Genomic DNA, 24,938 nt, shown 5'->3' on the forward strand with positions numbered 1-24,938 from the left:
CGGCCGGAGGAAGATGGCGGTGTGGGCGAGGTGAGGTGTAGGCAGTAGAAAGGGGTTCAAGCGTGGGGAACAGGGGGACACAGAGCGATGGCTCGCGGCGGCCGCAGGGGTAGATAAAAAGGCATCGCGCCGCGGGTGTGGGAGGGAGGGAGGGTAGGACAGCCTGGCGCCACGAGAGTATGACGGGGCTGTATGAGCTGGTGTGGCGGGTGCTGCACGCTTTGCTCTGCCTGCACCGCACGCTCACCTACTGGCTCCGCGTTCGGTTCGGCACCTGGAACTGGCTCTGGCGGCGCTGCTGCCGCGCCGCCTCCGCCGCGGTCCTAGCGCCGCTCGTCTTCACGCTCCGCAAGCCCCCGGCTGTAGGCAGGAACCGCCGTCAGCACCGGCACCCGCGAGGGGGGCCGGGCCTGGGCGCCCCCCATCCCCAGCTGCGCTGGCGGGCGGACGGCCGTTCCCTGAAGAAGCTCCCGGTGCACATGGGCCTGGTGATCACCGAGGAAGAGCAGGAGACTAGCTTCTCGGACATCGCAAGCCTCGTGGTGTGGTGCATGGCTGTGGGCATCTCCTACATTAGCGTCTACGACCACCAAGGTGAGGCCTGGCGCGGGGAGGGGAACCGGGGCGTCTCCAACCGCGGGGATCTCACATCCGGCAGGTGTACCCGGGGCTCACCGCAGACCTGCCGGCTCCGGCCCCTTAAGTGCATATTACAGTGTTAACGCTTTCGAGGGAGGGAAGCTTTGTTGGACACCTACTAAGCCCCTGAATTCAATTTAGTCGCTGTATGTACGTTTTAAAAATATCTATTCTTCATAATTCCCAAGTAAGGTAAATGGTACCTGTATACCTTTGTTTGACAAGTGAGGAAGCTTGGTCAACAACATTCACTGATTTGTCCAAAGTCAAAAAGGTAGCAATAGAGATGCTGAAATTTTAGCCAGTCTGTGCTTTTCTACATATTTGCCCTTTTATTACATTACCGTGTTTCTTCAGAAAGGTTCAAGACACTGATCTGAAGCCACAGTCAGGCTGTGGAGGATTCATGCTTAAGCTGAGTGGTTGGGGCCAGGTGACATTTGAACTGACCTTATAAAAATTATGTGAAACTGGATAGGGAGTACAGAAAACGGCCCTCACTGGCCACCATTGTACTTGACAAGTAATTGTCCTCTAATAGTTTTGATTGAGGGAATTTTCACCATAGTGAAGTTTTGTAAATACTCATCAGGTGGCTACAGACCTAAAGGATTGTGCTAATATGCATTATTATTCTTGAAATCTTGCGTTTAATTCCATGGACTCTCAGGCTTTCAGGGAGTAGACACATAGTCACGTAAATGACATGATCAATAACAAGAATGTTGGGAGTAGGAAACTACTCTGGAGCAGGGGAGAGAGATTCTGAATGGGGCAACTTGAGAAGTTCAAGCAGAGAGATGTGATTTAGGGATTTACGCGGGACATTGAAGAGTGAGTAGGAGGTAGGTTGAGGAACGCTCTAATTGCCAGTTTTGGGTTTCAGTCAAATCCTGAAAGCAGTGGAACTTCCTTAAAAATGTGGTGAAAAGAATAATTTAGGAGTGTTGGTATGAGGGACGCAGACTAATATTTTATTCTCTGTTCTATAACTTAAATTACTGGTATGCTCCACAGACATTATATTGAATCTTTATTAGACAGGTGGTTTAAGTGTGGGGTTTTTTTTTTCAGAAGGGTGGGCTGAGGACTGGCTAACTCTTAGAGGGTATTAGAGTAAACTTTGATTGCCCTACAACCTTTCTTGGTAATGTGATGTCTGGGTAGCCTGTCACTGTCAGTGATGATCTGCCCTGTGGGGTAAAGTTTAATGTACTCCGGCTGACATTTCCTGGAACTTGCCAGAGAACTCTGCAGAATAGAAATCCTGTAACAGATAGATACATTGCCTGGGAAACAAAGTAAGTGAAAGCAGAAATGGCAGTTAGTTAAAGCCTTTAAGCTATGTGGTGAATTGACTTAAAAGTAGATCACTTTATCCAGGCGAGTCTTCTAAAGCCAAGGGTCTTTTGCCTTCTACTGGGAAGGAAAATGTAGAGCTGAATCGTGTAACTTGCAGACTGCCTGCTGACACAGATTGTAATATTTCGACACTTCCTTGTTCCGGCAGTTCCGGTTACTAAATTGCTGGTGGAATTCAGAAGTATCCTGTGTCATATTCACTATAAGAAAACAATCAATAGTGAAAAGGAAGAAGTCCAGCTGACCAAATATTGACTGACAACCTAAAGGAATTTCATACAGCATTTTCTGTGAATTAACTGAGAGCACTTGTGTCCTAATACAAATCTGTTTTAATTATTTCATAACGGACATTGTCAAAAATAAGAGACTTTGCATTTACCTATTCTTGCTTTTGATTGATTGAGTCATTCATTTATTCATTTACCAGGTGACAATTGGGCATCTGTTAAGTACCAGATACTATTCCGGACAAGTGGGTGCAGCAGTGAACAAAAAAGACAGAAATCCCTCTGTTTGTGGAACTTAAATTTTAGTGGCAGTCTGACAAATATTGTAAGTTAGTAAAATATATAGTGTATTAGATCCTAAGTGTAATGACGAAAACTAAAACAGGGAAGGGGATAAAATGTTGAAAGTGAATGTTGGAGGGGGGGTGGAGTTTTACATACAGTAGCTTAGGAAAGCCTCAGTGACTTTCCTCCCTTATAAAGCTTTATTGAAATGATTTTAACTGTTTCCATATGACAAGATAATAAAGGCAATCAGTGCAGATTAATTTTATTTTGGAAAACTTCTGGCTTCTCCACCAGTCTGCAATGATCTCTGCTAAACATTTGTTAAATGTGCTATAAAGCCAGCCTGCTCTGACATAGAAATACTGTATATTCTTGGAATTCTCCAACCATCAGTCACGATGAGTATAGTCCTGATAGGTGTATGGGAGCAAGCCATGTGGGTGTGTGAAAAGTTCTTTGCAGAGGAAGTATGGATTCTCCAGCTTTACTCAGCTTTCCCTAGCAACTTCCATTTTAGCTATTTCTATATAAATATTCAACTTAGAAAAAATTCTAATGCCAGGTTTATTGAGTACCTTCTGTGATATAAAGTGCGGGGGTGCAATGAAGTACAAGAAGTGGTGTCTCTGGAGGAGTCTACACTCAAATTAGGGATAGCTACTAAAGATTATTACAAGCAAACATATATATACATGCCAGTGAGTGGCATTTTTAAAATGAATATTCATTCTGATTATAATGGGCTCTAAATTATATTTAATCCTTATACTGAAAAAAATCCATTGATATTGCCCATAGTTTGACTCCTGCCAGCAAACTGGTTCTTTTACTTTCATCTGCTGGCAATATTACTTGTTGTAATAATTTCTGCCAGCAATTCTTTTATCCTTTAGAAATTGGAGTCGTTTTCTCAGATATTTCTTGACCTCAGAAATCTAGTATGGAGGGAGACTTGGCTACTTTTTTTTTCATGATTATAATTCAAGAAGTGACTGTAACTGGGATGGTACAAAAATTGGGGTTTGGGGGCCTTTGGTGGTACACCTGCCTAGAAGGGTGCTACACCTGCCTAGGTCTCACTGCAAGTGTGCCGAGGTCCGAGGTGCCTGCACATGCACTAGTGTCTTCAGTGATAGGGCCCATTCATACTGCCCAGCTGTGTTGCTGCCATGCTGGGAACCCTGCTGTAAGGCGGTATTTTCAAGACAAGGTCTGTGGACCCTCTCTGAGTGAGTCATTGGGGATGCTTGTGAGAAATACAGATTCAACACAATTATTGATCAGACCCAGTGAGGGTATGGGACCTGAACAACTGTATTGTTATTACAATTACATTTGTACCCTAAAGTGTGGCCCTAACACAGATATCCTTGCCTTACATCAAATTTTTCATCTTCTATGTTCCTTTTCATGAGTGAGGACAACCTGGGTGAGTCTTAATATTACTTAGGATCCTGAATATGGCATTGACTTCTGTGTGAGAATTAGGTAAAAGAAAAAGGAAATGTATTTTGTAGCTCTTTTTATTGTTACTTTCACAGTGGTAAATCTGCACAAGGTGGCTTATGAAATAACTTTTGGGTACAGATTTCTCACACTTGGTCACAGAAGATCTGCCCAGTGAGCTGCTGGCCTTCCCAACCCGTTTCTCACTGTTCTGTAGACCTTTTGCTGCATCCACAATTAGGTTTCTTGACATTCCCTCCCCCCAAAGTGCCGTCTTCTTTTCCTGGTGAAAGCTTATCCACCTGTCAAAAGGCTCACATGGTTAAGTCCCTCCTAATTGTCACATCGTAAGGATTCTCTCTCTTGACTATTTCATTCTTAGTCTTCCTCTATCCTTGAATCTCCTAGAACTTTGTACATCTCTAAAGGTAGTTCTGTTTTGTAAAGTGCTAGCCGTAAGTATATGTTCTTGGATTTCCTTCCAGATTGTGATTTCCTCAGATGCCTCTAGTCCTCATTTTTGTTTCTTTTACAGAGTGTAGCTGGGTGTTATGCATGTAGTCAGTATGTATTCCTTAAATTGACAGGAAGAGTGCATTTTCTGTAACAAGAATAATAAACTGAGTTATAAATTGTTTCTCAACACAAATACTACCCAGAAGCCTTAAAAAATGGAGAAAAATGAACATAGTTTTTCCTAGTTTACTTATTTGGCACACTGACTCATGCTATGGGCAGTTATGATTTTATTAAGTAACATTTTCCTTATTCTGAAATACAGAGCTGCCAGAAGTGTTGAATATTGAAATATAAATGTGATTACACTTTAGAATAGCAAACAAGGGAAACCAGTACACCTGACTTTCCTTATTTCGTAACTCATTTAAAGGAGCATTCTGTGCCTAACCTTCACCTTTGTATGATTCACTTCTAGCTCAGAACTTCACACTTGTCATAGCATTCTGGAATGTCCTCCTCCTTTTTCTGCCGAGGGCTAGCTACCTGTCAGGAGGCTATGACAGATCCTTGTGCTGTCTTTGGAAAGTTCTGTTCTGCTTTTAGCTTTTGAAAGGACCTCATTGTCTGTGTACCCTTCTATTTAACCAAACTACTTGATCAGTGTGTAAAATAAACCTTTACTTAATATCCATAATTACTCTGTTGAACACATACTGTGTACTAGGTACAATGCAAAGAAGTCCATGAAATCATCAGTAGTTTTGCACATCAAGAAACTGAGACTTAGAAAACAGGAACCCACACCTAACAAGGAGAAGATCTAGAATTTGAATCATATTTTATTCCCAAGATTGTGTACGTAACTATTGTGCTGTACTGACTTCTGTACTGGTGGGAGAATGTGACCACCATGCAATCACTTTTGGTACCATTCCTGATTGTGTGCGGTCATCTTAGAGCCTTGGTAAGGTAGTCCATCTCTAGAGGACAGACATGATTGGTAAAAGGTATTTCAAGGCAAGTAGAATTTTGTTCATACCACTAGTATAAATGTTCATCCTGTAAGCCATAGGACTCACTTTCCTTTTTAAACAGATGCACTTAACTTTATGGGGTTCCTGCTCTGTATGGAACTATTTATTTGCCAGGTGAGCAGAGTCTGTAAAGACAGTTGCATTTTTTTAAGTGCTTAATAAGAAACTGAGAAACTCTGAGGCTTGTTCATTTTACACATTTCTTTAGCTGAAGAACTGGGACTCAAAACCCAGCACTCATTCCATTAGACAGTGCCACCATCGCACATACCTGCTCCCTTGCTACAACATGCTGATTCCAGTGTAACTGTTTTTGATGAGGTTTCCTGGAGCTTTCTCTTGAAGTAAAACTGTTTAGTGGGTTGTAAGATTTATTTTATGACTACTTCATTCATCTGAAATTTCAGTGGCAGTTTTTTTTTAAATTTTAAATAATTGCTTTGTAAGTATGTTTTCCTCTCTGAAGTTTGCCTTTAGTAGTGTTATAATTTGACTGTTAGAGAATTAAATGAGAGTAACCATTAGGTAACTTACATAGATGTTTACTTTAAAAAGAAAACTGGTAAGCTACTTTAATGACTGCAGTTACTCATAAAGGGGTATTACTTTAATTCCATCATTGGAGAGAGGCTTCATAATTAAGAGGTATTATTTCAGTGTTTATCTCACTTTTCTCTCCTTTGCTTCCCTTGTCCTTATAAATACTTGATGTTAGATTTTTTTTAGTCTGCTTCTATAGAAGGAATAAACATAGTAAAAATTTGAATATCAGATTTAGAAGATATAGTAAATGAGTCTTTTAAAAGTCTCATTTTATAGAATTGTTTATTTCACATAGATTTTAATGGAAGCAGGTATTTAAGGGATACAGATCAGATTTGGGGTTGAAAACTTGTAGAATTAAACTCTTTGTTACTTGACTTGCCGTTGAAAAAAGTATTTTGTCATGGCTTCATGACCCAGTTAATGTGTCATGCTTGAGTGGGGTGTAGGTAGTCTAAATATTGGAACCTGTAAGTAATTCTAAAATGTCATTTTAACTGATAATAGTAGAGATTTTTGAAGACTCCAACAAGGCACTGGAAAAGAGTATATAATCTATTTGTAGGTGGATAGGGCATACATACCCGATTCCCTTTCTTTGAAATATTTTTTTTTTTTCAGGATCCTGTGACATACATGGTTGGATTCATTCTTTTCTCACTGCCTTTTTCTTCACGGCCTTATGTCTGCTTCTCCACCTTTGTCCCACTTCTAAATGCTCGGGTGTCCTTGAGTTTTGTGCTATATGTATACCCTTGTCTCTCTGTTGTTCATTGTTCACTCTGTGTTCTAGATCAGGGCTCCATGAAACTTTTTTTTTTTTAGATTTTAATTTTTATTTATATTTAGAGAGAGAGGGAGGCAAGGAGAGAAACATCAGTGTGTGGTTGCCTCTTGCATGACCCCTACTGGGGACTTGGCCTGCAACCCAGGCAAGTGCCCTGACTGGGACTCTAACTGGTGACACTTTGGTTCGCAATCCGCGCTCAGTCCACTGAACTACACCAACCAGGGCTACAAAACTTTTTCTTAAAGGGACAGTAAATATTTTAGGTTCAGTGGGCTATATGGTCCCTATATCAACTACTCAACTCTGCTGATGTAGCCAGAAAGCAGCCGTGTGGCTGTGTTCCAGGAGCAGCACTTTGCTGACCTCTGCCTTGCTCTCTCTCAGTTTTTCCTGTCTCACAACATACTACTGCCTTCCAGCCAATTGATACACTACAACTTAGATGTCACTTGTAAGTCTTTTCCTATACCATGTTCCAACTGTGGTCTGTCAACAGGTATCCTTGGTCTTACTGCTAGAATATATCCCAAATTTTTCACTTGTTTGGGTTCTCCATTGCAGCCACCGGAGATTAAGGTACTGTCTTTTGCCTGGATTGTTGCTATAGCCTCCTGATTGGTCTTCATTTCTATTCTGACCCCTGTTCAGTAGCCCTTCTCCCTTATCATGGGGATCCATTCCAATACCCCCTGAAATTGCAGACAGTACCAAATCATATATATACATTATATTTTTTCCCATGTATATAGTCGTGTGTCACTTCTTGATGGGGATGGGAATATGTTATGAGAAATGTTTCTTGTTAAGTGATTTTATTGTGCAAACATAGAATGTAGTTACACGAACCTCGATGGTATAGGCTGCTTGCTACACACCTAGACTGTATGGTACAGCCTGTAAACATACCTGAGCATAGAAAAGGTGCAGTAAAAATCCAGTATAAAAGAGAAAGTTTGTGTGTGCATGCATGCTGGTGGGGCAGGAAGAGGCCTGAAGGAAGGCTCCCTAGGAGGGGGAGTAGGTGTCAGGAGTGGGGAGAGAGGGACGAAAAACAAAGGGGGAAAGAGATGAAAGAGAACCAGAGACATAAAGCTTGAGAGAGAAACTATATATATATATATATTTTTATATATATAATAAAAGGGAGAGAAGAAGAGGGGGAGAGAAAGGAGAGAGGGAGGGACTGGATGGGGTGGAAGGAGATAAAGACAGAGGGAAGGGCAGGGAGTTTGTGTCTGGGAGAGTGTGTGCTTGTGTCTTCGTGCAGGCAGTGGCAGGGCAGGCTCCTGGGCTCCCCACCTGGCCAACTCCTGACCCCTAGCCATGCGTAGGCACAAGGGCTTACACAGAATGCTGAGTCTCTTTTTTTAAATTTAAACTACCCAGAGCAGCTAAATTTAAAACCGTAGGTCCAGCTTTCTCTTTCAGCATCACAATTAAACTTTTTGTTTACAATCCATTTTAATCTTACAGGACCACCATCTTACATGTGACCTGTCTGTCACTGAACATTGTTAGGCAGTGCATGAGTGTACATACCTATGACACAGTTTAGTTTCTAAGTTAGGCACAGTAAGAGATTAATAATAAGAACTAACAAGAAAATAGAATAACACTACACTGAAATGAAAGTTACGTGAATGTGGTCTCTCTCTCTGCTAACCTGTGTGATAACCTTGACCATTGGTAGGTGACTAGTGGGTGGGAAGCCTGTACAGTGTGGGCTGGACAAAGGGATGATTTACAGTCCCGGGCAGGATGGAATGGAATGGAATGGTGTGAGATTTCATCAGGCTACTCAGAAAGGTAGCAATTTAAGATTGATGAGCTGTTCATTTCCGGAATTTTTCATTGAATATTTTCGGACCATGGTTGACCGTGAATAACTGAAACCTCAGAAAGCAAGACCATGGGTAAGGGGGACTACTGTATAATCAATCCATTCTTCCCCCACCAGCAAAGTGATCTTTTAGATTATTCAAACTATGACTAAAACCTTCTGACAGCTTTTTATTGTACTTGGAATGTTTCTGAGCTCGTGACCAAGGCCCACAGACCTCTTCAGTGTAAGTAAGACCTTTGCCTATGTCTCTGATAATTCCCCTCTTTGCACTTAATTTCTAGATCAGGGCTAGAACGAAGGATTTCCTAGCCGTCGTTCACCAGTAATACTGGCATGTTTTTGTCCTTGAATATGGTGAAAGCCTAAATGCCAAAGGCATTGTAGTACCTATAATGGCAATGATTTTAGCTGGGGAAGTATTGATTTTTGTATTTTAGGAGCTGAACGAAATCAGACCTTTTTTGTTAAATAGTATAATTATTTAAATAATCACGAGATTAGCCCCAAGGAAGGACACATGTCATACAGGGTACAGAATGGCATGATCATGTATTCCAAGGTTACACATACATGTGGATGAAGGCTGGGAAATATTAAAACTGCAAGTAGTTGTGTTATAATAGCAAGGTGGATGGATGGGTGGGGGATAGTCCTTATTGTCTGAACTTTGAACATCTTACATAGTTTTTAGCATTAGAATGTAAAACAGGTATTTCTTGGAATATAAAAAGAAGTAGATTTGGCCCTCAAAGTACATAGTTAATGTTTATTAAGAAATACCAAAAACATTATAGTCTTTCTGAGATCCAGCTTTCCTAGCCTAATGTTTTATTTTTTCATGGAAATTGTAAAATTTTGTGCTCTTCCATATATCTTTTACACACACACACACACACACACACACACACACTTTGTGCAGTTTATAGTTGGAAAATTGACAGAGAGCACGAGATACACTTGTAGAATAAGAAAACAATGTCAAATTCTTTAAATTTTATTGCAAAAACTTATTTTATATTCCAAGTCATTCTTAAAGAATTTAAATAAACTCTAGTCCTAGGTTTTTTCCAAAGATAATGTTCAATTGTAAAAACTTCAGTTCTATTTTGTAGAGTTTCACTTTTTTGAGAGAAGAATTTGAAATTTAATAGTAAAGTGGATTTATCATTCCTTATCAGTGTCAGGAATAGTTACTGAACTGAATAATTAGAAACCTGGAGACCTGGATTTCATGCCAAATTTACTAGACTTCTGACCAAGGACAGTTGCTTGACCTTTCGGGGTCTTAGTTCCTCATCTGTAAAAGAATGGCATGAAATAATTCTTGCCTCTTATTACTACTATATAATTCTGTAAAATACAGTTTTTTTAAAAAATTTGAGTGTTTGCAAATGTTCATCTCTTAGATCTGTTATTCCTGAATGAATATAGTCTCATTCTCCTTTTACATAAAATGACTTTGTGTTATTTTTTTACTTATATTATTTTGGCTTTATTTTAGATTCTGTGAAAGCAAACAAGATAGATTTTATTAGGAGAAAAAGAATCTCCACATAAACTAGGATATTGCTAGAGGAATTGCCTATCTTAATCAGAGGCATGCTTATATCTTGCTGCATTTCTTGTGTATCATGGGAAGTGGGCACGTAGACTTGAATCTAAAGAATACTTTAAGTTGATAACTCGTCCATGTGTCCCTGAGATCAGTACCATAGAGCACAGTCAGATTTCTGGATGGGGTTAGGCTGTGAGGCATCAGGAGTCTTGCTGATAGCTGTCTCATCTGTGCATTTAGCGTATCTCAGAAACTGTCCTCTTTTTAACAATTTCATTTCTTTGTCCAAATCAGCTAGGACAAAAGTTCTGTTTAACATAACTTTATGAAAGTCTTTGTAACTACATCTCTGTGTAATATTCTTATTTAACAGAATTTCTGCCTGTGTGCAATAAGGAAGTGTCTGCTTTTATTGTGAGAGGTTCCTGGAAACTTTAAAAATTCCATTCGATGACATGTTCGTTTAGGTTTTCCTGTTTTTAGGTGACATTTTGTGTACAGATAATTCAGTTTATTAAATACACATTGAACTCCTGCTATGTGGAAGGTGCCCTGGGGGAAAAGAAATGAGTAAGGTACCAGTTCACAACTAAGTACAGTTTTGTGGAGGAGGGCTCAGCTATAACTGTAATAAAAAGTAGAATATTGGCGTGTTAAAGAGTTTGAACAAAATGTGTGTCTTTGGAGGGTGTGAAAGTCTGTCAGGAGGACTGGGGCACATCTGGCTGGGGTTGAGGATGAGTGACGTTTCTGCTGGCCTGTGAGGAATTAGGAGAATGTTACTATGCGGTAACAGTGTGGTAATGGTACGGTGTGTCTATGCAGGTCACACAATAGAGTGGAGGTTGGCATCTCTCCCTGTGTTGTTGGAGGAATATAAGGCAGTCAAATTTGCTGGCAGTGTGGCACTGTAGAGAGATAGAAAGATTCATTTGTTTCATAAATATAAATAATTTCCACCCACCAAGTGTGGAAGCATAGGCTGGAATGTTAGTGCCGACCCGAGCAGCTCGTTCTTCAGTTCTTCACACGTTCAGTTTGTGGGGAGAGCCATCGAAGATATTCAAGTTGGAATGTGCCGGCAGGGAAGATATATCCAAGGAAGATTAATCTTGGAGTCAATCTAGTGACAAATGAGAACAGGCAGGAAAGACACATTAAATGGTGGTTGTAGTATTATAAGGAAGAAGATTGCTTGAAATAGCAGGGACGGTGGACATAAGGGAACGGATACAGGAACCGTTGCTGTGGACAAGCGAATGGGCTCTGCACATTAATGGGGCACTGGCGGGGTGGTGCTGGTATCTCCGGAGAGCAGGGAAGATGCCCGGGGTGCCTGGGCAGGTAGGGGTACCTGTATTAGAAATAGAACAGATTGAGGGCTGTGGTTTTTATTTATCTGTTGATTAATAAAAGCTTCATAGCAGTTATGATTTTAAATCACCTATTGTCCCATCATTTACTCTCATATTGCCTATTCTCTTCCTGACCTTGTCCCTAAATGCATGTTTCACATTCCACCCCACTCCACCCTTTTTTTTAACTTGATGTGATATAAGTTCTTGAGAGCTAGCTTTAAAAAGGTAGGCTGCCGTGGTCTAGATATGTTCATTTTCAGGTGCTTACAGCACTTTTGGGTAGGATTAGATGTTTGAATGAACTGGAAATGAAAGAACCCAAATGCTCATCCTGTTTTTACTTGAAATGTGAAGGTTTTGTTTATCATGGATGTTTTGCATTAATTTTTAGTTTTTAAAGATAATGTATTGTTATTACTTGCCTTCATTCCTGAGTTTTGGGTACCCTCTTAAATTTTTGCTTCACTCGTCTTACCCTGTCCTGGTCCAGCTTGGTTTTAAAATCCTTTGAGGAGGTGGGATCAGAGGAGGAGGAGCACATGGACAGAGAGAGAGGGCTGAGGCAGGGCCTGCGGTGGGGGTGGAATCCTGCTCTGGACATGGGTGTTACAAAGTGTTCTCCTTTATCTTTCCCCCTTGGAGACTTCAGGATTGCCAGCTTTTATAAGGAACCACATTCTTAGCCCTCTGCTCTTCTCCATGTGTATTTCTTTACCTTTGGGAATTTTATTTTATCATTTCTTGTGCGTGTGGCTCTCACCTTACGGAGAATGACACACAAATGTCATCTCCTTATCTACATCTCCTACCTCCATTTTTTTCTTATATCACCTTCCCAGCCTCACACCTAGAAAATTCTCCTAATTCTTTAGGGACCAGCTGAAAAGTCACTTAACCCTATAGAGGTTTTCCCAAACCCCCAGCCAGTCTCTGCCTGGTCTTTCAGCAGATGGTATTTGTTGAGTGTCTGTTCTGTATCAGGCACTGTGTGAGCCCTAGTAAACAAAACAGGTGAGATTCTACCCACGTGGTGTTTACATGACGACCTCTTTTGAACATCCTCTCCTCCTGTCTCTTAATCACTTTTACGATAAACCCTTACCTAAATGTTCTGTAATGACCTGTGTAAAACTAAACTTATCTTTTCCGTCAAACCGGTTCTTTGTAGAATTTCCCTACTTAAAAAAAGGAAAAAGAAAAAACTATGTTCATGTTTTCTGTTACCAAGGATTAAAGTCATGGAATTTTCTGTGCTCACCTCTGATTAAAGCATGCTCTTCATTCTGTCAATTTTTCCTTTGTAATGAAACCTTTTCCATTGCTCCATCAAATCGTGTATGGACTACTGCCGTGGTCTGCAGACTGGCCTTCACTGCACTGTTACCAGGTTAATTTTCCAGAAGACAAACATTTCCACACATTCCACATTGCTCAGAAATTGTTGATTACCCATGGAGCAAAGGAAATAAAAATTAGGACCATCCCCTTGCTCCTTTTCTCATTTTCTTTGTGCCAGCAGCATTTGTCCATCTACTGAGCACTCCATGTTTTTTCCTAAGCATGTTCTCCATCGAAATGTCCTTTCCATTTTCTTCTCTCAAGTCTTGCTGATTTTACAGAGCCTTTCCCCTACCAAAGGAGACTTTTATCTCTAAGCTGCTATTACACGTTTACTATCAAGTTGGCATTTATATACAGCATATTCAGCAGCTTATGTGCTATTTTTTACATATTTACTCTGTTCTTTCCCCCAGTTAATCTTTGAATTGTTTTCAAATCATATGCGACTAAAAACTAACACTTGGCGAAGGCCAACAAGGTAATGGGCACTAGAGAGTTGGCTTCACTGAAAATAGCCACAATATTGCTATTTGTTTTTAGTTAGAGCTCTTTATATTTTTATATTAAATGTATATCACATAGTTCCCTCATTCTTCTTAATGACATGATAGTTCAAGTTTTAACTTTTGTGTGTATGGTTGGAGGATCAAAAACAATTTTACAATGTATATTTCCATATTTGGTTGAATTCACTAAATTTTGTTAGTGTGGTTTCTAGACCATTGTGGCAGTTTATAAATTGTTGGACCAGACCCTTAAGGACATTGGGTCTCAGTTTCTTAACCTGTAAATAAAGTTGTCAAATAAATGATCTCTTAAAATTCCTTTCTAGGTCTAAATTTCTATCATACATATATTGACAGTAAGTATTTACCCCTGTTTTGTTTTTTGTTTTTGACTAGCCTGAAGCCAAGCTTTTGTACTAACAAAGTTTTGTTACAATTTCATTTCAGATTCTAGTTTAGAATTAGTCATCACTACTTCATTTGGAATTCATTCAGTTCTGGACCCAGCATTTTTTTAGTAGCAAACACACACTAATTATTGAAGAGGATAAATTACTCTTGTTGGAATTTAATTATTGTTGTTGTTTTTTAAGGTATTTTCAAAAGAAATAACTCCAGGTTGATGGATGAAATTTTAAAACAACAGCAGGAACTTCTGGGCTTAGATTGTTCGAAGTACTCAACAGAGTTTGCAAATAGTAATGACAAAGATGATCAAGGTAAGCTTAATGTTGAATTGAATATCTAACGTAGGCAGATGTGTTTGTGGTCCAAGGCCAATTCTGTCACTCACTCATTTATTCATTTTGCCCTATTAGTCTTTGTTGTCACCATCTTTAATCATCAGATTTAGCCTTTTCTTTCTTTATTTTGTTAATAATTTTCAGGAAAAGATAAACTCATGACTTCCACCCTGGCCTGTGTGGCTTAGTTTGCTGGGCGTTGTCCCACAAACTGACTGGTCGCAGGTTTGCTTCCGGTCAGGGCCCGTGCCTGGATTTCGGGTTTGGTCCCAGTTTGGGAGCATGCAAGAGGCAGCCGACCAGTGTTCCTCTCTCTCACCAATGTTTCTCTCCCTCTCTTTCTCTCTTGAATCAATAAACAGAAAAAATAAATAGTGACTTTCATAGATTTAAAAAAAATGCACACGTGTTAAAGATTTTATTTAACTCATAAGCTACCAGAAGCCAGACAGATTTTTTTTAAAGATTTTATTTCTTTATTTTTAGAGAGGGAAGGGAGGGGGAAAGAGAGAGAGAGAGAAACATCAATGTGCGGTTGCTGGGGGCCATGGCCTGCAACCCAGGTATGTTGCCTGACTGGGAATCGAACCTGTGACACTTTGGTTCGCAGCCCGCGCTCAATACACTGAGCTACGCCAGTCAGGGCTTCCAGACAGATTTTATAATAGTTCAAAAGAGAATCCAAAGAACAGACACATTGCTAGATCTGGAATATTGAAGTGGTTTTTATGTGAGGTTGGCAAGAACCTCTATAGACAGGAATTTGGCATTGCTGTCACTTACCTAGAATCCTATCAGTTGTAACATAGCTTTGATAGAATCATAAATTTGATAAGGTGGAATGTGCTAGACTGCATGTTACACTAAAATATATTTTTTGTCTTTAGTCTGTCTTTTCGTCTTCAATCTTGTGTTATGCTAACTATACTATGATTGTAGATGCTGTTTTAGACTTACAGAAATTGTGATATACCCTATATTTAAAATTCCTTTTTGCTAGAGGATGTATTCACAGATACAAGGTCATTTTTCATTCTGAGTACTTAAAAAAGAAGGTGGGATATAAATAGCTACACAAATGTGATGTGTGTGTTCTTTCAGAGGAAAGTAGCTTAAGTGTATTTTGATATGGAAATTGAAGGGCTTAAATTATTCCAATTTATAGTAAGAATGATACCTTTATTTTGGCCTGAACTTATGTATCTTGAAACTGATTTTGAAATATATCTGGGAGAAGGTGTTTTTTAATATCTTGTTTGTGTTTTCCTCCAGTTTTAAATTGCCAATCAGCAGTGAAGGTCCTGTCCCCAGAAGATGGCAAAGCGGATATTGTGCGAGCTGCTCAGGAATTTTGCCAGTTAGTAGCCCAGCAGCAACAGAAATCCACGGATTTAGATGTACATATGTTAGACAGTTTACTTAGTAAGTCATTTATATTTGCTTTTAGTTTCGCCCCGCAGATGTACAGTGTAAAGAAGAATATCTAGGTTCCTTTCACATTCTAAAGCCTGATTTTGTTGTTGTTATACATGTTATGTTTCTGAAGTTTAAAAATCCTGTGTGATAATGGCTTTGAAATAATGAAACTTATAGTGAGCTTGTTAATGCGGAAAAACGGCACCAGGTGTTTACTCCGGTTCAGCAACCTTAGTTCTTGAGTTCTGCTGGGAAAGAATTCAGAGCCAAGGATCTCAAACTACGAGGTTTGTCCAGAGGTATTCAGCTGTGTAATATGAAAAAGAGAGACATTTATTGAAGAAGATACCAGAAACATTGTACATAGGACAGTGACACCTCAGTCCCCCTCAAAGGAAGCACCTTGGCACTTCACACAGATCTCCCGATCACTATCAGCTGCCCTGTGATATTTTCCTGAATCTCATCAATGGTCTGAAATCTCTTCCCTTTCAAAGGTGATTTCAGTTTTGGAAAAAGCCAGAAGTCACAGGCACCAAATCTGGGCTTTATGGGGGGCTGAGTTACCTGGGTGATTTGATATTTTGCCAAAAAACTGCATCAGGCGTGATGCATAAGATGGCGTGTTCTTGTGATGAAGCTGCTAATTACCAGATGCCCATAGTTTCTGTGGAGGAATATTCAGGCTTAACCAAAATCTGATGCAGAGTCATTGATCTACTCACTCAGTCATTTTGAGTGCTCCAGCCACACAGTGTACATGCTCACTCAGTGGTGTCTACTGCCTTCCCTGACTAGTACAGTGAAGTCCCATTGCTCATGCGTGCACATTCCAGTCCACTCGCCTTGGTGCCAGGTTACATTGATGTCACACTAACTGTTCTTGTTAGATTAACAATAGCTGGACTTTTTCTGGATAGACTTTGTATAAGGAAACGTTTATTTACAAAGTTCCAGTGGTAGTAGAAGGACCCTTGGAACTTAGATGCGGGGGGGGGGGGGGGGGTTTGCCTGGAGGGACAAAAGTGGCAGAAGAGGAGTGGGCATGCTCAGAGGTGGGAGCACACCCTTGGGGAAAGAAGGGGGTGAGGAAAGGCAAAGGCATGTTTCTTAGAGCTGCTCTTGGTCCTCCCTCTTGAGTGTCTCAGGGGAGGGTCTTAACATTCATCAGCTTTTTAGGTGTGCCCTTTTGTGATCTCCACTGATGAGTTGGCACTAGAGGGTCATTACTCAGTACAGCTGGTCCTGGTGTTAGCCATGGCGTCACTCCCTCTGATGTTGCTGTTTCTCTGGTCCTGGAGCTGAAACAAAGCTGAAGCTTAGATATCATCTTTCAGGGGTTATTGCTTAAGGGAATGGATGTTCAGGAGCTTATAGTTTTGCCCAGTTGCTAGGCCTCTGGGGCTCTCTGCCCTGGTGACTCTCTACCTGGCCCATCATTTCTGCTCTCATGCCCCTCTCTCTAACTGCCTGCTGTAAACTCACTTGCATAAGGACTTACTGGGAAAGAAGATGACGGACCTAAGATTTTTGTGGGGAGTGGAGAATATTCTTAAAAAGAAGACTTCTGCTTGTTGGTCTTCCTCCCTGTGGGAGGTTTTCCTACACCAACAATTTTTCTAATTTTTCTGGACACCCTCTGGGTGTCCACCAATTCAGTTTAATTCCAATACTAACTACCCAGAGTTAGTGTCAGATTCTGCCAGGTTTAAGGGCTCAGTCTTACAAGACTACCCCCACTTTGGACGCCTGTCGCAATTCTCTGGCCACCTGTACTTCAGATCAGCTGGCTATAAATAAGGGGTTCCCCTGACTCCCTCCTAAGGTTTGATATGTTTACCGGTTTGTTACAAAGGATACAACCCAGGAAGAGCCAAATGGAAGAAGTGTACAGGGCAAAGGTGTGTGGGGGGGTGGTGGCAATGCTTCCTCTGGTGTTGGTATCAGGTAGCCATGCCCTCTTCAGGTATACCACACTCACCGTGTTTACCAGCCTGGACGCTCTCCAAATCCTGTCCTCTAAGCCAGGTTTATTGAGGCTGTATTACCAGGGCACCATTGATGAAGTCATGGGCCTTTAGATTGAGCTCAACCTCTAGCCCCTCTTACCTGAAGGTGGCTGAAAGTTACAACGCTCTAAGCACATGGTTGATTACTTTGGCAATGGCCCCAGTCCTCAATCTCTATAGGGGCCTACCAAGAGTTAGTTTGTTAACATAAACTCTGCATGGCTGAAAGGGCCTTATGAATAAGAAAAGATTTTTTACCCCATTACTCTGGAAATTCATGGGGTTTTAGGAGCTCTGTGGTGGGAAACTGGAACAAGACCAAATATATATTTTTTATTATACTATAATACCACTCCCCTCTCCTCCCTGTTTCTAGTGTGAGCTCTCTATTAGGTTTGAACTTAATAGCTATTTAGGAAGCAGTCCCAAGAATATAACCTTACTGTCATCTGTGACTCCTGTTCCTTGTTTTGCGGTATATCAGATATACCACTGTATTTGTCACATTATCCAGATTTAACGTTTTATTTCTTTTTCTTCATCTGTTTCTGTAAAAGCCTTTAGTTTGTTATTCTCTCCACAGCGCCGTAGGAACGTTTTGCCTTAGCTTTGTGGTCCTCCTGTTCATAGCATTGTGCCTTGATCCTTTTGAAGGAAGGCAGTACTTCCAACAAATCCGTGTCCGTTGATGACTTCGGTAGTCATACCGTTTCGGACACACAGCTTTTGTTCATTCACACAGTCTTCACTAACCTTAGTTATTAGTCATGCATTTTCTGTCTTACTTGTTTTGGAGAAGCGCTACAGTGTTGAGCCCAGGCGTTGCCTTCAGGAGTTGTGGGCAGATGATTAATGAAAACGTGTGTGGGCTGTAAGTTAACTCATTAACTTGGCAGAAGCAAACCCTCTGAATATTGTCACTCCCAAAGGTTCCCCTGTGACTGCAGTTGATCTCTCTCCCCCTACCCCCAGCTTGAGGCAGCTACTGATCTGTTTTGTGACAATAGTTTAGCTTTTTCTAGAAATTTTATATAAATAGAGTAATATGTAGTCTTTTGTGTCTTGCTGCGTTGACTTAGTATATTTTTTGAGGTTCATTCATATTGAATGTATTAGTAATTCATTACTTTTTATTGGTTTTTATTCATTACTTTTCATTCATATTGAATGTATTAGTAATTCATTACTTTTTATTGGTTTTTATTCATTACTTTTCATTCATATTGAATGTATTAGTAATTCATTACTTTTTATTACTTTTTATTTATTACTTTTTATCATTACTTTTTAATAGTGCTTTGTTTTATGGATGTACCACATTTGGTTGATGTCATTTGGTTTGTTCGAATTACTGCTCTTGTGACCATACCCACAGGTGTTTCTGGGCCATGTTTTCCTTTCTCTTGGGTAGATAGATAGCTTATAATGAAATTGCTGGAGTATGTGGTGAGGGAATATTTAAGTTTTAAGAAACTTCCAAACTTTTCCAAAGAAGCTCTACAATTTTACATCTCACCAAAAAAATAAAGGAACCAAGATTCCTCACATACTTGCCAAGATATAGTATTGTCAGTTTTGGGTTTTTTGTTTTAGTTTTAGCCATTCTATGGCTGTGTAATAGTATCTTGTTTTAATTTATATTTTTCTAATGATTAATGATATTGAGCATTTTTCCCATGCTATTTGTCATTCGTTTAAATCTTTTGCCTATTTTTAATGGGTTATTTGGCTTACTGAGTTTTAAGGGGTCTTTATATATTCTGGGTATAAATCTTTTCATTGACAAGATGTGATTTGCAAATACTTTCAGTTCTTGGCTTACCTTTTTCTTAATGGTTTTATTAAAGAATTTAATTTTTATAAAAATCCAGTTTATTGTTTTTTTCCTCTGTAGATCATGCATTTGGGGTCACATCTAAGAAATTTTTCCCTAATTCAGAGTCACAATTATTTTCTCCTGTATTTTCTTGTAAAGCTTTTATAGCTTTAGCTGTTATATTTTAGTCTGTAATTCATTTTGACCCAATTTTTGTGAATGGTGTGAGGTACAAGACACCAGTTTTTCTCTCACCACCATTTGTTGAAGAGACGAATCTTTCCCCCGCGTATTACTGTGGCTCCTTTATTGAAAGTCAGTGTATCGTAAACCTGCAAGTTTGTTTCTGGGCTGTCTGTTCTGCTCCATTGGTGTGTGTTCTGCTCTTGCAGTGCTGCACGGTGTTGACTGCTGTAACCTGCCCCGGTGCGCTGTGAAGTCAGGTAGTCTAAGTCCTTCGACTCGGGTATTCTTTTGCAAAGGTTTTTTGCATACTTGGGATCGTTTTCATTTTTGTATATGTTTTAGGATCAGCTTACCAATTCCTCACCCTTCTCCCTAAATTTAAAAAAAAAGACCTCTTTTGATAGGGATTTAAATTGAATCTGTACCTCTGTTTGGGGAGAATTGCCAACAATATGGAGTCTTCCAATTTTTGAACATACTATATGTTTCGATCTATTTGGGGCCTAATTTTTCTTTTAACCATGTTTTGTAATTTTAGGTCCTGACTGGTGTGGCTCAGTGGGTTGAGCGTTGTACCACAGAGCAAGAGGTTGGCTGGTTCAATTCCTGGTCAGGGCACAGGCCTAGGTTGTGGGTTCTGTCCCTAGTCATATATGGGAGGCAGCAAATTGATGTTACTCCCTCACGTTGATGTTTCTCGCCCTTTGTTTCTCTCTCCCTTCTATGTCTCTAAGAAATAGATAAATAAAATCTGTAATACAGTGTTTTATGATTTTAAGATACAGGGTTTCTATTTCTTTTGTTAAATTTATTCCTATGTGTTTCATTTTTTTTGATACTGTGGTTAATGGAATAATTTTCTTTATTTTATGTCTGGATTGTTGGTACTATATGGAAATACAATTTTTTTATTATTGATTTTGTGTCTTGCCACCTTGCTAAAATTTACTTAATGGTTCTTGTAGTTGTTTCTGTTGAGTTTTAGGGTTTTCTAAGTACAAGATTGTGTTGTCTGTACTTAAAGGCTACTTCTGCTATCTCTGCTCTGTTTTTCAGTTTTTAATTTTCTATTTTAGTCTGGCTTTCTTTGTCCACATAGTTTAAGGATTCAGGCAATAACCTGCACACTGGTTGTGCTCAAAACCCTAAGTTGCTAAGGTTTCTAAATCTGTGTGTGCATTCAAGTCAGTTCGAAGGTCCCCTTGGCTTTTACATTTCACTGGCCTTTCTGGTCACCCTGCACCAGTTACCCTTCTTCCCCGGTCCCATCCTCCTCCCTCTGTGTGTGCAGTTAGTTTCCCCGTCAGCCAGGAATCCGTGAGAGCTTATCTGAGCACTTATTTCCAGGACCTCCCTGTTAAATTTCTGACTGTTGTACTGCTTACCCTAACTGGGGCACATCCTCAGAGGAACAATGCTGTGGGTTTTCCTCATTCATTCCCTTTCGAGTTTATTAGTTTTAGCTAGCGAAACCATAGTTTGTCCCCGCCTGCCTGCTCACAGCGTCCAATTCCAAGTCGGGTCCCTACCTATAGGCTGCAGGCAGCGAGCCTGCTTACTTTTCGCTGTCAGCCCTGTGCTGGAAAACTGCGGTTCTCTCCCATGGCTTGGGAGTAGAGATGTGAGCGTTGGGAGCGTTCCCAGGCAGGAAAGCCCGACCAAGGTGCTTACTATTCTGAACTTGAAGCTCTAGCTGCTATTTTTCATTTTGTTTTATTTTTGTAAAGAATAAAAGCCTGCTGCCGTTTAGTATCCAGTGCCCCTAAGTAATCGGTTTTGTCTAGTTTAATTTTTTTTTTGAGAGGATTTATCACATCCTTCATATCACATTAGCAGGAAGTCCCTTGTTATTATTATTACTGTTTTTTAATAAAGAGGATTTGCTTTTCAGCAGGCAAAGGAATATGTGTTCTACTTAATCCATACGTGTTCTACTCTACCAACATGGACTTTTAAAGAGACTTTGTTAGGAAAATCATTCTTTATTACTACTGGATGGACCTGCCTAGTGGTCTCCTTATTTAAGAACTGAAGGAACTTAGTGTGTGACAAGAAAGTCAGTGACAGAACTTAGGTTATTAGAAATTGTTGAAACCTGGGTCTCTTGGTTTATGGCCTCTTTTATACTAGTGACTTATTTTAAGATTTATTTTACAGGAGTTCAAATATCTTTATCTCCCCCACCCAGCCTTTTTTTCCCTTCAAGCCACAAATTGCTTGAAAGCGAAAAATGGCCATGGCTTTGTCTCCTTTTCCTCTTCTAGGGGCTTAGGCTCCGGGGAACACGGAGAACGTTTGTGCTGTGTAGTTGGGAGTTAGTCTTTCTGGGCCCTTAGCTATAGAGTGGGGGGCCTGGGGCAAGGCAGGAGAGTAGATACTTTCAAAGTTTCTTTTCTTCTGAAGTTGTTTGCCTCTGACCAGAGTAAGCATTTGTGCCCTTAAAGCAATGTGGTCCCCAGGATGCCCTGGGAACACTGAAATTGAGTCTTCCAAGATGAGTCTTCAAAGCAATAGAATCCAGGGGAGTACAGATGGGTGCTACCTATAGGGTTTGGGGTAGGAGTTGGGTTATCCCTCTTTATCAGGTAATCAGTCCAGTTAAATGAACTTTAGAGAAAACTTCCACATTTGGAAATAACATAGATATGGAGGTATATGTTGGGCAGTGGGATGAAGGTATGGAAACATACAAGGTAAGCATCTGAACAGAACCGATACTCGCAGCGTGAGAAGCTGATTTGATAAACAGGTTTTGCTGCAGGTCATTTTATTTGTAAGCAGTGTGTGTTTGTGTGTATTTCTTCCCAAGGTGCAAGTGGTTTTCCTGATCCTGATGTAGTATTGAAGTTTGGGCCTGTGGAGAGCACATTAGGCTTTCTTCCCTGGCACATCAGATTGACTGAGATTATGTAAGTAATTAAAAGTTTATTGACCTTGGTTCGGTTCACCAAGAGTTTCTTGAGCCCCGCGCTCTACTAAGGTTTTGTGGGAATGCCCAAAGAATTATAATCCTGGACCCTCGGACTGTATGTTCACTTTGCCTTTAAAGTCCTTCTCTTCACACTGTGACTGTGCCCTTGAACACTTGGAAGTGGTGGAGAAAAACACTGTTCAGTTTTGGGTTCCTCACCACATGGCTTCGGCGTGTCGGCGTGCAGGGGTGCGGTGCGGCTCTGCCAGTGTCGAGCCTGCGTTTCACAAACTGTTCCGGTGGCGCCGGCTCTACTCGAGCAGAGATGAGTTTTTGAAGTAAATTTGAGTGAAATTCTTTATTAATATATCTCCAGTTTTATTAATCCAAACTTATGCTTTAAGAGGTTCTGAATCCCTGTCTCACTACAAGTAGCTTTTCTCTTCTTGTGGGAAAAGAGATTGTTTTTAACTTGAACCGTTTCACCGTGAGTTTAACAGTCATTTAGCAGAAACGGTTCGCGTTCTCTATGCCTGTAGTTTACTTTTGCTCTCCTTAACCTCTTTTTGGCCATGACCCTTCTGGTTCCCTCTCCAAATCATAGTTTGTCATCTGATTGCTTTCTCCCCCGTGCTTTCTTTTCAGTTCTTTGCCTTCCCACCTAAACATCAGATATGAGGACTTTTTCTCAGCACTTCGTCAGTATGCAGCGTGTGAGCAGCGTCTGGGAAAGTAGTGATCGCTGGTCGCATGGCACGACTTCAGGCTTTGGAGAAAAGGACCCAAGTGACTCTGATGTTTACAAAGCACCTATGAAACCCTGTACACACCTAGTTCATAATCCTCATAATTTATCAACAAACACAAAAAAGTGTCTTACTTGAGAGTAAGTGTGTGTGTGTGTGTGAGTGTGTGTGTGTGTGCGTGCATGTGTGTGTGTGGAAATAAACTTACAAATGGGAAGCAGTGGAGAAGGGAGTACACGGACTTGTACCTTCAAGCAAATAGCAGTGATGTTATAGGAGCTGAAATTTCAGCTTTAAAGGCTTCAGCCCACCTACTTCCCTGTTTTTCTAGGGAGAGGAGTGGGTGTTTAGAGCTGTTAGATTACTATTTGGGGGGGAGGGGAATCATTTTTTTTTTTCAGTACTTCCTGGTGACCAAACTTTAATTTTTAAGAATAATATATTGACTTATTAAATGGAAGCTTTCTAAGTTTGAGGGATTTCTGGAGGGATGGAGTTCTGCATTGTTCATGTTAAAAACTTGCTCACCGTTGGAGCGGAGGGAACACCCGTTTTCAGATATCCGTCCATTTTCATCTCATCATTGTCAAACTGTGTGACTCGAGAGTGTAAGTGTTATGGAGTTCAAATAAGGTGAAGAAGTTATAATCTTAAAAGTAAAGGTGGAAAGTTTCGTAAAAAAAGAAGGAAGGTTTGGATTTTCTTTTTTGTTTGGTGGGCACTGTGCTAACATACAAAGTTGGTTAAAAATGTTGCCATTAGCTATGTTTATTTAAAATAAATATTTGAGGGAAGTTACAAGGCAGCTCGTTTCCTCAAGTGACCTGTTCCTCTCTGGTGTAGCACGTTTAGGACCACGGCAGCACCCAGGACTTGTACTCAGTAAATCCTGACAGCGACTGTGCATAACAGATCTCTGAGTAAGACTGAAGCTTGTGTAGGTAGTAAAACATCACCAAAGTCTACAAAAGGAAATTAATTTTACGTGTTCTCTTTCATGACAGAGAACAGCACTGGTTCTGTTATTTTTTTAAATGAATAATTTTTTGATAGATGTTTCATATTTCTTTCCTCACTGATAATCCTTGGACAGAAACCATTCTTTATATTTGGACTGTTTTCAGAAAAATCTTATCTACAAATGTATAATAGTTATCTAAAATTGTACATTTAGAATGGGGAAGTTTAAATAGCAGGTCTCAGAAGTCTGAAAAATAGAAGAGAGGACTAGATTTGTAAAGCGAGGTCTGGAATCGCTTGTCAGATTCTGAAGACATGAAGAATAAATGTTTCAATTTTAGATTACAAAACCCCATTTATGATTTTAAAAATATACTTGAAATAAAATGATTAAATTTTGGTTTAGTGACATTACTTTGCACTTCATAGTTCTTGGTGTATTGTAAGACTTTTATTTTTTAAAGTCAGCTTATTGCTAAAAGTTTTGTGTGAAGCTACAGCACATCTCTAAGCTTTACCAGGAATTTTTTATTTCTGTTCCCCTGTACTGTGGTCCATATTCTGTTGAGGCTTGTTTTTTGGGCCTTAGTTTAAGACTGAATTTATGCCTTTTATAAATATGTGTCTTTTTTAAACATTCTGGAATATGTATAGCTTTAATGAATTACATTGAATGGGCCCAACTGAAGTGATTTAATATTTGTAAAATGAATTAGTAAAATAAATTACCCACTGGAATATAGCCAAAGTCGCTAAA

At 40.0% G+C, this 24,938-nt stretch overlaps 1 protein-coding gene across 1 annotated transcript; it reads left to right on the forward strand.

Annotated features, from left to right (window-relative positions):
• On the forward strand, positions 1 to 24,938 carry NUS1 (NUS1 dehydrodolichyl diphosphate synthase subunit). Its single transcript, XM_028509836.2, has 5 exons — positions 1 to 594; positions 13,988 to 14,113; positions 15,410 to 15,559; positions 22,374 to 22,473; positions 23,121 to 24,938. The coding sequence occupies exons 1-5, from the start codon at positions 180 to 182 to the stop codon at positions 23,209 to 23,211; spliced, it is 882 nt and encodes a 293-aa protein (XP_028365637.1). The 5' UTR covers positions 1 to 179; the 3' UTR covers positions 23,212 to 24,938.

Source organism: Phyllostomus discolor, chromosome 4, assembly GCF_004126475.2.
Source record: "Phyllostomus discolor isolate MPI-MPIP mPhyDis1 chromosome 4, mPhyDis1.pri.v3, whole genome shotgun sequence".
NCBI lineage: Eukaryota > Metazoa > Chordata > Mammalia > Chiroptera > Phyllostomidae > Phyllostomus > Phyllostomus discolor.

Coding starts and splice junctions, on each gene's coding strand:
- NUS1 (XM_028509836.2), top strand. CDS start 180: ATGACGGGGCTGTATGAGCTGGTGTGGCGGGTGCTGCACGCTTTGCTC. Junction 14,114..15,409: donor TAATGACAAAGATGATCAAG/GTAAGCTTAATG, acceptor GTTTTCCTCCAG/TTTTAAATTGCCAATCAGCA. Junction 22,474..23,120: donor ATCAGATTGACTGAGATTAT/GTAAGTAATTAA, acceptor CTTTCTTTTCAG/TTCTTTGCCTTCCCACCTAA.